General features: G+C 61.8%; 1 protein-coding gene and 1 long non-coding RNA gene across 18 annotated transcripts in view; one reads left to right on the forward strand and one right to left on the reverse strand.

Annotated features, from left to right (window-relative positions):
• The window catches only part of SPATA21 (spermatogenesis associated 21), a 49,499-nt gene that overhangs the window by 24,258 nt on the left and 11,577 nt on the right, over nt 1-13,664 (forward strand). For 15 of the 16 annotated variants that reach the window (XM_070079239.1, XM_070079238.1, XM_051836555.2 and 12 more), the window contains 7 exons: nt 1,696-1,976; nt 2,254-2,302; nt 7,898-8,325; nt 8,700-8,788; nt 11,184-11,321; nt 12,958-13,029; nt 13,134-13,251. In XM_070079239.1, the coding sequence (XP_069935340.1) occupies nt 1,696-1,976; nt 2,254-2,302; nt 7,898-8,325; nt 8,700-8,788; nt 11,184-11,321; nt 12,958-13,029; nt 13,134-13,251 (1,175 nt within the window). The remainder of the gene's footprint in view (nt 1-1,695; nt 1,977-2,253; nt 2,303-7,897; nt 8,326-8,699; nt 8,789-11,183; nt 11,322-12,957; nt 13,030-13,133; nt 13,252-13,664) is intronic. The other variant, XM_051836552.2, reaches the window with a different exon arrangement.
• Nucleotides 4,837-7,952, reverse strand: LOC138850724 (uncharacterized). Of its 2 annotated transcripts, XR_011390876.1 has the most exons (3): nt 7,456-7,952; nt 5,648-5,907; nt 4,837-5,309 (listed from the first exon to the last, which is right to left on the reverse strand). It is a non-coding gene; the product is annotated as an uncharacterized lncRNA (long non-coding RNA). The 2 variants fall into 2 exon arrangements; XR_011390875.1 differs by having other exon boundaries at nt 5,648-7,952.

Raw genomic sequence — 13,664 nt, forward strand, 5'->3', positions numbered from 1 at the left:
CTAGAACCCAGTGTGCCGGCACCGCTAGGCGGAGGATTAGCCTGTTGAGCTGCAGCGCCGGCCATGGCTTCCTTTTTTTGAGCAAAGCAGTCCCTCAGAGCCCACTCAGACTGGATCGAAGGCCGGTGAGGACTGTGGGGTTCTCCTCTAGGTAGGGTTGAGTGTGTGGTGGTGGTGGGGTTCCTGTAACTTTGCACCTGAGTGCCCACAGGGTGGAGCGCGTGGCCCTGGCCGGGGAGCTGGGTGGGAGCTGTGGTGTGCTTTGTTCTCTCTCTGCCGTCTTTCTGGGTCTCCGTGCTGGGTAGAGTTCCTCTCACTTCTTTCTTTCTTTTTAAAGGACTTGCCATTTCTACTGCATATTTCCTCCTTTTCCTTTTCAGTTTTTTGTTTGTTTGTTTATTTGTTTTTTTAAAGATGTATTTATTTATTTGAAGGCAGAGTTACAGGGAAGCAGAGGCAGAAAGAGACAGAGAATTCTTCCATCCCCGAATCGCCATCACTTCCTAAATGGCCACAACAGCCAGAGCTGCACTGATCCGAAGCCAGGAGCCAGGACCTTCTTCCGGGTCTCCCACATGGGTGCAGGGGCCCAAGCACTTGGGCCACCTTCTACTGCTTTCCCAGGCCACAGCAGAGAGCTGGATAGGAAGTGGAGCAGCCAGGACTCAAACCGGCACCCATATGGGATGCCGACACTGCAGGCGTTGGGTTTACCTGCTACACCACAGTGCTGGCCCCTGTTTGTTTATTTGAAAGTCAGAGTTACACGGGGTTGGGGGTGGGGTATCTTCTATCCACTGGTTCAGTCCCCGAATGACCACAACAGCTGGGTCTCCCATGTGGATGCAGGGGTCCAAGCACTCAAGTCATCCTTGGCTGCTCTCCCAGGCATATCAGCAGGGAGCTGGGCAGGAAGTGGAGCAGCCGGGACTCGAACCAGCGCCCATATGGGATGCCAGCGTCGCAGGTGGCCCTATCCACTACGCCACAGCGCCGGCCCCTCCCATCACTTCCTTGTGGAAGTTTCCCCTCAGTCGATCTCCTGGCAGTGGGGTCCATCCTGTGCCATTCTGGGGACAAGTGCAGGACCTCTCTCTTCCGCCACCTTGAATGCCCCGCCAAAGCCCCTATTTTTAGGGAGTGTCATGAAAGGTTCTTGTTCTTTGAAACACCCCCTTGGGAAATGCCAGGCAAAGGGGGTCTTCGTGTGTTTGCTGGCTCCCTTCACCTCCACAGGGAGGCACGACTGTGACTTTGGGCTGGCCGTGCCTCCCTGGGCCTCAGTGTCTCACCCGTCAAACCGTGGAGGTGGGGGCCGGGTGGTTGGCCTCGCGGTTACGGCGTCCACACTTGGCTTTGGCTCCTGACTCGGCTTCCTCCAGTGCAGACCCTGGGAGGCAGCAGCTGGGTCCCTGCCACCCTGGAGTGTGAGCTCTGCATTGTGTGCCCCCCTCCCGACTGTGGCCTGGCCCAGCTCCAGCTGTTTGGGCATTTGGGGACTGAACCAGCAGATGGAACATCCCTCTCTCTCTCTCCCTCCCTCCCTCCCTCTCAGATAAACAATAAAAGTTTTTTCTTTAAAAAAAAAATATAGGTACTTATATTACCTTCTGGGGGTGCCTGCAGGGCCTGGCTCAGAGTAAGCAGGATAACCAGGGTGGGGTTCCTCATCCTTAATGTCCTTGTCCTCCACAGGGCCCAGAGCATCCGTCCACCCCCGGTCACCAGGCAGCAGACAGATCAGACATAGTGGAGCCAGCAGACCCGTGTCGCACCCCAGACAGCTGTGGACCGCCACTGGGAGCCGGGCCCCCCCAGGAGGCGGGCATCCCTCACATCCGGGCAGAGGGGGCCCCGGCAGAGCCCCCCCAAAGGGGCCCCAAGGACAGCTCCCAGGACGCCACGCTCTTAATACCCACGGAGGCTCCAGAGGAGAGGCTAGCCCATGGCTTCCTGCCATCAACGCCCGGAGAGGGGTGAGCCACTTCCACCACTCCCTGCCCTGCGAAGCTGCACCTGTGCTCCGTTACAGGGGAAGCGAATTCCAGTCCTGCCAGCTCCCGAACTGGCCCAGGGCCTTGGCCAAGTGGTGCCCCTCTGGCCTCAGTTTCCCTATCTAATGGCTCTCATGCTGGAGTTCTTTGGTCCATGAGCCTGTGTACGGGACAGCAATGACAAGGCCAGGGTGAGGCTGGGGGGCGGAGCTGTGAGTGTCCTGGATGCTCCCTGACCTGGGGTCTCTCCCCTACTTAGGGGGGAAGCAGTGGAGACCCAGCCAGCACCAGCACCTCTCCCTGCACCGGTAAGTGGTATCTGAGAGGGGCTGGGGCTGGGGTGTGCACCTGTGCGTGAGCGTGTGTGTGCATATGTGTGTGTGTGTTCCGCTACACTCAGAACCCCAGGGCACATGCCACGCAAGGCTGTTCCTCACCAGCATGGATTTCTCCATGGTCCACGGTCACCCACAGCCGTTCCCCCTCCGCCAGCTCTCCACTTCCCTGGCTCTTTGACTTGACCAGGCAGCCTGCGAATACGCAGTCGTCGTCGTCGTCACGGCCTGCCAACACCCGCCCCTGCCCCTTTCTGCTGTGTTCCTGGAAGCCCAGCCGCACCTCGCCCTGCCCCTGAGCAGCTCGGCCCGGCTCAGGGCTCGGAATCGCCACCGCCAGCGGCTCCGGCCAGTCCTCGGCAGCCCCTCCCACTTCGCTCAGGATGCCCGGCCCAGCAGCCCCACCCTTCACCCTGCCTCCTGCCCCTCTGGGTGATAACGCTGAGAAGGCCCCACCTCCAAGTCCACGCCCTCCCTGCCTTGCCTGGCTGCACTGGAAGCCGGGGAGACAGGTCCCCGCCCACGGGCTCGGCCTCGCCACTTTACAGGCTTGTCCCCCCCAGTACATGCACACGCCTCAGTGACCCGGAGTGGAAGCCAGCACATCCCCGGGCCCACGCAGCCCTGCTGTGTTCCCTTCACAGCACAGTCCCTCGAGAGCTACTTGTCCTTGCTTGCTCCACTTTCTTTTAAAAATGTATTTATTTGAAAGGCAGAGAGACAGAGGAAGAGAGCTTCCACCTGCTGCTTTGCTCCCCAAGGAGATGCAGCAGCCAGGGCTGGGCCAGGCTGAAGCTAGGCGCCAAGAAATCCAACTGGGTCTCCCACGTGCGTGGCGGTGGCTCAGGCACGTGGGCCATCCGCTGCTGCTTTCCCAGGCGCATTAGCAGGGGGTTGGATCAGAAGCGGAGCAGCCGGGACTCAGCTGTGCACCCACGCGCGGTGTTAGCGGGACAAGCAGCAGTTTAAAGCGGTGCAGCTGCAGCGTCTCCTGCTCCTCCAGGCTCTGGGGCGGCCCCGCCCTGGCCCCGCCCACTTCCCTGGCAGCTCCTCCCCAGCCTCCCTCCCTGGCCCCTGCTCCTCCTGTCCACCTCCAGGGACGCAGCCTTCGCTCTCCACCTCCGCCCTCTCCCTGGGCGGTCTCATTCTGTCCCCCTGTATTCCCAAAGTGGACACAGAACAGAGCCTTGGATTCCCCCTCAAACCTGCTCCTCGTCCAGTCTGCTTCATGTCAGCACGTGGCCCTGCCTTCACCCAGGGGCTCTGCCAACCGGCTCCAACCCACTTCCCATCCTCTTCTTCCCTGTACCACGCGCCAGCCAGGCCTGCCTCGCACTACCTACAGAATAAATCCCGAGTCCCTCCTCTCCCTCGACCCCCTCCCCCATCACCCTGCTCCAAGCCCCATCCTCTTGGAATAAGAGCTAGGATCTCCCCCGAGACCCATAAGGCCTTGCGTCTTGCCACTCTGCTTTCCACCCTTCAACTACGCATGCCTACTCCCACCGCAGGGCCTTGGCACGTGCTGTCCCCTGTGCCCTTCTCGGAGCTGACTCAGCTGGAATGCCCTTTCCCAGCAAGGCCTTCCCTGGCCACCGTGTCTCGTGCAGCCTGCAGCCACCTTGTCACTCTGCAGTGTTTTATCGTGTCTGCAGCACTTTCTCCGTCTGACGTTACGTGGGTAGTCTGTGGACCTATTCATTATCTAGAACCTGAGCTCTGTGGAGGCAGCCACTCCAGTCACCACTCTGGGTCCCGGCCCTGAAACAAAGCCCAGCACACAGCAGGGACTCAGCGGGGAAGTGCTGAGGGGGCGAGGTGCTTCTCTGGACTGATGAGAAGGCGGAGGAGACGTGAGAGAGGTTCTGGCATGCTCACAGCCCGGGCTGGCTCCTGGGGACAGGCCCAAGTGGATTCCACAAGAATGCACTGGGTGTGGACAGCAGCCCAGGCCCTGGGCTAGGAGAGAAAGGGCGGGGGCAGCAGGGACAGCAACCTGCTCCTGAGGGTTGTGGCTGAGCCGGCGGCACCTGCAGGGGTGGGAGGTCCCCAGCAGGAAGTGCTGCAGGCACTCAGGGAAGCCGCCCTGGAGTGTCCCGGAGAGGGTGGACCAGCAGCAGGCCCTGCGCGGGCAAAGGCACCATGGTGGGAATGGCTGCAGAGCCAGGGTGCTGATGGAAAGTGGGCCTCGTGGGACGAGAGCAGTGGGTGCAGCACCTGGGGCAGCTGGAAGCCAGGCTGGGCCCCTGTGAAGCTCCAGTGTGTGCCGCAGGTTCTCTGCGCTCCGGTTCCGGCTCGTCTGAGCCGCGGAGGCAAGGCGCCTGCACACACGAGTCAGGTGAAGCAGGTCTGTCCTTGCAGGCAGCAGGGCCAGCAGAGGCCTAGGCCTCAGCACGCGCTGGTCCCCAAGGCCCAGGAAGGCTGTCTGGGCAGAGACAGCCTCATCTCCCAGGCGCCCGCTTGCTAAGGGACCTGTCGCAAGCATAGTAACGGCAGCCGAGGCGGTGTTGGTTCCAACGAGGAGTTTATTAATGCGGGGGAACCACGCAACACACCGGCTAAACCGACCACCTGAGGTTCCCAGAGAATCCCCAGTGCTCCTTGCAACGTGGTCTTGGCCGCAGATGAAGTGACACCTGCTCGGGTAGTGCCTCTGAGCCCAGCAGCAGGTCTCGAAGGATGGGCAGGGTCCCGGCGTCGGGCAGGTGCAGGGCAGGCTGGGAGACTCTGGCGGGAAGGTCTGGGTAGCGGCTGGCCACCCGGGGTGGGGGAGGGGCAGGATTCCAGGGGGGAGCTTTCGCTCTACCGCTCTCAGGAGAGTCTGCGCGGAGAGTCCCGGGGAGGCTGTCACCTGCTGCCTAGGTATACTTACACGGCGGTGTCATCGTCTCTGTCGGTGAGCTGCCGCTTGTTGCCCGTGGGTGGACCTTACTGGGGGTGCGGCTTGTCTTACCACTTGGAGCCGGCCGAGTTCTGCTCCCTACAGGACCCCAGAAAGCATCTGGCCCTGGGTTCCCTACCCTGGGCAGCATCGCCCACTGGGCACTATAGGGACAGGACCAGAGCCCGGGCTGCCCCAGCCGCCCCCCCCTCGCTGAGGACGTGGCATTCCCGGCACATTCCAAGGCCCCCTGGAGAGCTGTGCCACATGGTGCAGTGTCTGTACTTGTCACTTGTGTCCCAAGGCGAGGGCCGGGGCTTCCTGCATCCCTGTGTCCAGGTGACTGGAGAGCCACTGGGGACTCAGGGGTGGCAGGGGGAGGAGTCAGCCGTCCACCCACAAGGATAGCCGATACCAAGTGTGGCATCACTGCTCACCCACGGGCTTTGCTGGGTGCTGGGACCTGGAGTGACGGGGGAGGTTCTGAGGTGCTGTCCGATGGAGAGGGAGCCCAGAGCTGCTCTCGCCTGTCCAGCGTGAAGGAAACAGCATTTGTCGCCTCGTCAGGAAACCAGGAGGGGACTTGGGCAGGCGCAGGCTGGGTCTCCCTCACCGGTGAGGGTTTTCACCACTGCTGTTTGCTGGGCGCTTCCCCTGCTAGGCACTCCATTCATGTCATCCCGCTCCTCGGCCACCGCTGGGAACCGAGAAACAACCCGAGTCCTGGTTTAGTGCGGATGCGGTTGCGACTCTGGGGACCTGGTGCTGGATGGAACTTGGGATAGTTGGGGGCCAGAGGCCACGATGTCCGTGAGGGCATCAAGCTGGATGAGGGCACGGGTGAGGGACGCTGGGGGAGCACTCGGCGGTCTCCAGCGGGGAGGTGACCTACGTGACGAGAAGGAGCGAGCCAGGCACAGACGGGGGACAAGCACACGCTGGGCAGAGGCAGCAGCAGCTAACGGGCCTGGTGGACATGAACTGGTCGAGAGCAGGCCCAGCCGGAAGTTCGGGGGAGAAGGGAGGATTGTGCAAGGGCCTTGAAGGCCAGAGTGAGGGTTCTAGAATAAATTTAGAATCCAAGCTAAGCCACTGAAGGGTTTTAGGCAGGTTGGTGTGAGATGAGCCGGTGTGGGCTGGAAGCACTGTGGTGTAGCAGCTGGTGGGTAATGAACTGGGCGGGAGCCAAGGGCAGAGCCCCTGGCAGTGCCCTGGACAACAGGTGGTAGTCTGGCCTGTACCAGGGTGGCGGCAGGAAGTGCATGGGGACTTGGGAGGTGGAGCCAGGAGGGCTTGTGGGCTGCGTGGTGGTGGTGGAGAGGTGGTCAGAGGGAGAAGGATGGGAGGACTCTCGGCTCGCAGCCATGGGCTGCGTGCTGCCCACAAGGACAGACAGCCGCTAACGAGGGTGGCGGGGTTGTGGAGAGGCTGCAGGCCCTGTGCGAGGGTGGCGGGAACGTGAGATGGGGTGGCCATGCAGAACAGCGCTTCCTTAGGAGATTAACAGAGGCCGCCCTGAGCGTCTGGGGTTGAATCCCGGCTCCGCTCCTGACTCCAGCTCCTGCTAGCACCGACCCTGGGAGGCAGCGGCGATGGTTCAGGTGCTTGGGCCCCTTTCAGTCGAGTGGGAGACTTGGATTGGGTTCCTGGCTCTTGGCTTCGGCCTGGCCCAGCTCCAGCTGCTGCAGGCGTTTGGGGAGTGACTCAGCAAGCAAATGGCAGTGATCTCTATCTGATTCTCAAATAAATAATAGATGAATGAAAAAAAAATTAAATCTAAAAATAGAAGTTGTCCGTGACCCAGCGAGTCCACTTCTGGGTGTACCCAGCAGCACTGACAGCGGGGTTCTCAGGAGTTGGCATCAGTCAGAATAGCCAAAAATACAGCCGCGACCCAGGTGGGTCAACACAGCGTGGTCTGCGTGTGCAACGAAATCTTAGCGTTAAAAAGGAAGGGGATTCCGACACACGCTACTGCATGAGTGACCCTGGAGACGCTGGACTCAAGGCTGGGTGACTGCTCTTGGGGACAGACCCAGAGTCTCAGAGAGTAGAACGGGGTCGCCAGAGGCTGTGGGCGGGGCAGCAGCAGCTACTGTTCAATGGGTACAGAGTTTGAGTTTTGCAAGATGAAAACCGGGAGCCCCTGGGGCATGGCCTTGTCAGAGGTTGGACAGCCCGCCCCCCAGCCATGGGAGGGAAGAGATGCAGGGAGTGGCTGAGAAGGAATTGACCGAGTACCTACCAAGGGCTGGCTGCTGGGCGCGTGAGGAACTGCACACATTTCATGGAAAGGCGGGACTAGATTCTGGTGCAAAACGTCTTGCAATGCATGCATAGCTTTTCCATATCCCACATCTTCCATGAGCTTTTTGAAGACCCCGCGTCTGGATGACAGAGGCGGAGGAGGTCCTAGCGCCCGGTCAGACAGGCAAACAGCAGGTGCGGGCAGGGTCCCCGCAGTGGTCATGGTTGCAGTGGGACCAGCAGTCGCTCACTAAGACCACAGGCCGCGGGGCCGGGCGGAGGCAGGTGGCGCTGGGAGGACCCGAGGCCGGAGCTAGTGGGCTGTACATGAGGTCGTGGCACGGCCTCCAGGGGCTCAGGCAGGAGGCAGTTCCGGAACCCCGGCGAGTGGCAGCAGGGAGGAGCTTGTGGGACCGTCTGGTAGGCTGGAGGCCTCCCAGATGCCCTCTGTGTCCCCGCAGGTGAGGGACATGGGAGAGAGGCGGGAGCCAGACCACGCGCAGAACCAGCCTGAGGAGCCCGCGGGGGCCCAGGGCCCCGAACCCCCTCGCCAGGGCTTCATGAAGTGCTTGCTGGCGGTGGGGGAGGAGGAGGAGGCCGCCCACCGGAGAGCCTCGAGGGCCCGGGCCCCGCCGGGCCGCAAGCTCCCCAGGACCCCCACCCCTGTGCCCATCTCAGCCCCAAGCCTGCCCCTGCCCCAGATGCCCGCCTCAGCTCCCGCCACTGCCTCTCCGTGGACTCGGTCGCTGACCCCTGGGCCTGGCCCTGCCCCCGCGGGTGCTCCAGTGGCTGCAGCGCGGGCGCCCTGGAGGAAGACGGAGCTCCTGCACGGGGGCAGCGAGCGGACCCTGAGCAGCTGCAGGGCACGGTAGGGCCCCACCCCCACCCAGGGCTCCCAGCAGAGCCTGGTCCCGGAGGCAGGTCCCTGCATCCCGCTTCTCTGTCCCTGTCCCTGCTGCTGCCTGTTCCCTCCGTCTCGCCCTGTGTCTCCCAGTTCTGTACCTCCCAGGTCTCGCTCTGCCCGCTTTCCCGTTTCTGGGCCCTTTACAACTGCCCCCCCCCCCCCCCCCGCGCGCAACGAAAGGCCTCTCCCCTCCTCTGGGTCTCCCTCTTCCTGTCCTGACCTCCCCTCCAGGCCTCCCCCAGGGCCATTCCTGGCCTCCCCTTGCCTCTGCCAGACCTCGGTGGCAGCTGCGGGCAGGGTGGGCTGGATGTGGCCCCGGGCCGGCTTTGTCCCCGCAGGCAGGAGCCGGAAGACCATGGCCTCCGGAAGCTGTGTCAGAGCTGGGAGGAGCGGCCCGAGGAGCGCCTCACCCTGCGTCAGGAGGAAGGTGAGGGCAGCCGGCTCGCGCAGGGCCCCGTTCGCAGGCATGGTGGGATGGTGTTCCGCAGGCGACACCGCTGCCCTGCCGTCCACCGTGGCCCTGTGCGCTGGACCAAGGGGGCTTACTGCAGGGGAGGGGGTGGACCCGAGCTCAGGAGCCACGGAGGGTGGGGTGTTAACGCTAGCTAGCCCCCCGACTTGAGGTCCAGGACTCCCCCAGGTGCGGGCTAGGCCTGCTGAGAGGCATCTTGGAAGGGCACCAGGGCCCCCATCTTACAGCCCTCGGCAGGCTCCCACTCCCACTGCATCTCATGCCCACCCAAAACCACAAATCCTGAGCACGACCACGTGTGGAACACAGTGCCCTCTGACCCCACCCTCCCCAACAGTGGGTGTGCCTCCTCCCATCCCCACTGCCCTCTTGCCCAGAGCTGCCTCTTCCTCTGCCTGCCCTGAAGGCTCAGCGGCTCCCTGAGCCCCGACCTTGAACTTCACTGCTTTTGGTGTTAAACCCCCCTGGCTATTCTGCAGGGGGAAGGGGGCCCGTGGCCGGACCCCTGGAGCCATTGATGAAAAGCGCACCAGTGGACTCAGTCTCAGGGTCCCCGCCCCGACCTCAGCTCCTATCTGGGGAGGAAGGAGCTGCCTGCCCTCCACCACGGCTTCTGGGAGCTCTTCCGGTTTTCCCTTTTGGACAGTGCCCGCCCGTGGCAGGGCCCCTCCTCCCCTCAGCCCAGCCCCGCCTGTTTGTCCGAGACTTGCAGACTTAACAGCATCTGTTGTGTGCTGTGAATTGTCTGAATTCAGTACAGACAGGGTCAGTCCAGACAGGGAAACCGAGGCGCCTGGCCCCGGCTCTAGATCAGCCCGGCCTCCATCACCCAGTGCCACTCCCCGGGCGGCTGGATGCGCACTGACCCCTGCTTTCTCACAGTGCTGGAGGCGATGGGGTGGGGCCGGTTTCCCCAGAGGCCCCCTCCTTGGCCTGCTGTGTCCCCACCTGGCCGTCCCCGCGCACACGCACATCCTGGCCAAGCCTGGCCCTGTCTCTCACCAGGTGGCCTTTTCACACAGGACAGCAGCCAGACTGGATGAGCGCCGTGCTAACAGCCTCACACCCTCAAGGCCTCTTTAAAGGCCCTGTCCCCAGACTCAGCCCCATCCTGAGGCCCTGGGGGCTAGGGCTGCAACAGGAGAATTCGGGGGAACACAGTCCAGCCCACAGGGGCCACCCAGCTTACTAGCCAGCAGAGCTGGTCTCACTGTGGGCTGAGAAAGCAGCCAGCACGCACGCTGGACTAGGGCATGGCTTTGGGTCAGCTGGTGCCACTCTGCCTGTCCTCTGCTCTGGCCCAGATAAGTGGCTGTAGACACCAAGGACAAGGGACCGACGTGGAAAAAGCTGTCTGGGCACCTACCCTGTGAACCCGTTTCCCACCTTTTCGGATGGAAATAGCATTCTGCTCTTCCGAGGATGCTGAAAGGACGGAACAAGAACATGCTCCAAAGAGCTTAGGCCAGGGCCGCCCTGCGGCGTAGTGGACTAAGCCTCCACTTGCAGTGCCGGCACCCCATATGGGCACCGGTTCGAGTCCCGGCTACTCCACTTCCGATCCAGCTCTCTGCTATGGCCTGGGAAAGCAGCAGAAGATGGCCCAAGTCCCAGTGCCCCTGCACCCACGTGGGAGACCCAGAAAAAGCTCCTGGCTCCTGGCTTTGGATTGGCCCAGCTCCAGCCATTGTGGCCATTTAGGGAGTGAACCAGCAGATGGAAAACCTTTCTCTCTGTCTCTCCCTCTGTCTGTAACTCTGCCTCTCAAATAAATAAATCAATCTTTAAAGAAAAAAAGAAAAACTTAGCCCAGGGCCTGGCACATGTGGGGTGCCCTGAAGTGGGGGGACTCCTGGTGCCAATGGAGGCTAAAAATGAGCTCAGCTCATGCCCACCTGCGCCTGGTCTGGGAGAGCAGAGTGAGTCCAAGGGCACCGTGTCCCTCCATTCCTCTTTTATGGAATTGTTTTTATTTATTTATTTTATTTGAAAGGTAGAATTTCTGTCCGCTGGTTCACTCCCCAAATGGCCACAACATCCAGAGCTGGGCCAGGCCACAGCCAGGAGCCTGGAGCTCCATCCTGCCCTCCCACGTGGGTGCAGGGCCCCAGCACCTGAGCCATCTCCTGCTGCTTTCCCAGGTGCATGAGCAGGGAGCTGGATCAGAAGTGGAGCAGCCGGGACTCGAACCAGCACCCGTATGGGATGCCTTAACTTGCTTAGCCTCAACGGCAGCCTCTACACTCTTAGCTTAGTTATCTTTGGAGGAAGCTGGGCGGGAGGCAGGGAGGGGCTGGGATGAGTGGGGGTGGGGGAAGGACTCCCCGCCCACGTGGGCCGCCTCCCGCAGCTTTCCGCAGCTACTTCGAGATGTTCAATGGCCCGGGCGAGGTGGACGCGCAGAGCCTGAAGAACATCCTGCTCCTGGTGGGCTTCTCCCTGACGCCAGCCCAGGTGGAGGACGCGCTGATGAGCGCCGACGTCGACGGTGAGTGGGGGGGGGGTGTCGCTCCCGCCCCAGGCGGGGCTTCCCTGGCAGACACCAGGGAGGTCACACGGGACCCTGTGCTGAAAGGACCTGGATCTGGTTTAGCGCTCTGCTGGCACAGCACAGAAATGCTGTTAATTTTTAAAAGATTTATTTATGCATTTGAAAGGCAGAGAGAGAGAGCGAGGTCCTCCATCCGCTGGTTCACTCCCCAGTCCCCAGATGGTCACAATGGCCAGAGCTGCGCCTATTCGAAGCCAGGAGCTTCTTCTGGGTCTCCCATGCGGGTTCAGGTGCCCAAGGACTCGAACTGGTGTTCACGGGATGCCGGCACTGCAGGCGGCGGCTTTACCCACAATGCCACAGCGCCAGCCGCAACCTAGAAATTCTTAATCGCGGTATGACTAGGATCCCATCCTGCACTGGCTCCCCCAGATTATGTCGCAGGCCCAAGTTCTGGGAGCGAATGCTCCCTGAGCACCTACCCAGCGCCAGATTCTAGGGAGCAGAGGTGGCCACGGCCCAGCCTCCTGGCCCCAGGCTGTCTGTGCCCTGAGAGACGCTGACCGCTGGGCTCTCACTCCCGTCTCATCAGATGGACTCGGCTGCCCATTTTCCCCACTGCGTGGCTCAGGACAAGTGCCTGGAGTTCATGAAGCCTCGGTTTCTCCATCTGTGGAATGGGTTTATACAGTACCAGGCTACTGTGAAGATGCCAGGAGATAATCCAGGCGCAGCACCCAGCACAGCACCCATGCCAGGAGACATCAGCTGCCGCTGCGACTCATCCAGTAAATAGAATCAACTGGAAGCCTCCTGGCGCCCCTGTGAGCGCAGGGCAAAGAGAGCTGTGAGGCGCAGGAGACCCTGCTCACAGGAGGTCCCTGCCGTCGGGCAAGGGCGACCTGGGGAGGCCCCGACAGAAGCAGCGTGGAGGGAGGAGTCTCAGGAAGGCTTCCTGGAGGAGGCGATGCCTGAGCTGAGGTGTGAAAGCTTACGCAGGAGTTAGGCAAGGCGGGGACAAGGGCATTCCTCAAAGGGAGAGTGCAGGGCCGGGGAATCCTGCCTGGTGTGCAGGGAACGCGTGGGACTGCACGGGGACCCCTGATCACCTGGTGCCATGACTGTCCCCGGCGTCACTGCACAGCGCAAATCCTCCTGCACACACCGGGGACTCGACCCCAGCTCCGCCCTCGCCTGCCCCTGCCAGAGCCGCCTCTCCTTCCTGCCTCAGGCCGCATCTGTGAAGTGGGGACGAGCGTACTGAGCGCCCCCACGTGGCAGCTTTGAGGACTGCAGACCATCCACTCATTCAGTAGTTTGACTATCGGCTATGCACTCATTTAAAATTTAAAATAAAATTTATTTGAGAGAGAGAGAGAGAGACCTTACCCCCTGGTCTCTCCCCAAATGCCCCATCAGCTGGGCCTGGGCTGCGCTGAGCGAGGACTCAAGTCCTAGTGCTTTGTGCCGTAGGTTTTTAACTTTCTCATCTGCTCTCCCGCGTGCACCATGTTTTCTGCATTGGATATGCGTTCCTTTTATAATCAGACCCGAAAAGTGACTGCTCAGGGCTGCAGTGCCTGGACCCGCTCCAGAGGGCCCCACCTACCCTGTCGTTCCCCTGCCCCCACAGGAGACGGGCACGTGGACTTCAAAGACTTCTTGGCCGTGATGACAGACACCAGGCGCTTCTTCTGCTCCGTGGGTGAGCAGCCCTGGGCACTCAGAGCTGGAGGAGGGGCCGGGAGGCGGGGCTTGGCACTGGGTGGGCACCGAGTGGTAATGGCAGCCACCGTCCCGTGTCCCCAGAACAGAATGCCCCGACGGACATGGCTCTGCCCAACCCGCACACCCTGCTCTTTGAGATCCTGTCCCTGCTGGTGGAGATGCTGGCCTTACCGGAGGCGGCCTTAGAGGAGATCACGAAGTGAGTGGCGCGGCTTCGCTGGGGAGGAGGTTGTGGACACGCAGGTGGCATCTGGCGTGTTGGAGGCTAAGACGCGAGGCTGTGAGTGAGGAACCCTCCGTAACTGGCTTAAGCAAAAGGGGAAGCTATTGGCTCAAACAACCAGCCAGCGCTTCAGGCCTGGCTGGATCCAGGAGGCCAGATGACCCGTGATCTCGGATCGTGATGGCGTGATCTGGGTCATTCCCCCTGTAGTACCCAGAGAGCAGTTCCAGAACAGGAAGCCGCTGGAGGCTGCCCCTGTGTCCCTGGGGTGGGTGGCCAGGACGACGTGGACGGTCAAGGCCAGAGGCCAAGGCACAGGCTCAGGGCCAGATCTCTGCACAGCACTGTCTGGCCCTGTCCTCAGAGGACCCCTCGGCCCCATCGTCTGT

The sequence above is a fragment of the Oryctolagus cuniculus genome, chromosome 7 (assembly GCF_964237555.1).
Source record: "Oryctolagus cuniculus chromosome 7, mOryCun1.1, whole genome shotgun sequence".
In the NCBI taxonomy this organism is placed as follows: domain Eukaryota; kingdom Metazoa; phylum Chordata; class Mammalia; order Lagomorpha; family Leporidae; genus Oryctolagus; species Oryctolagus cuniculus.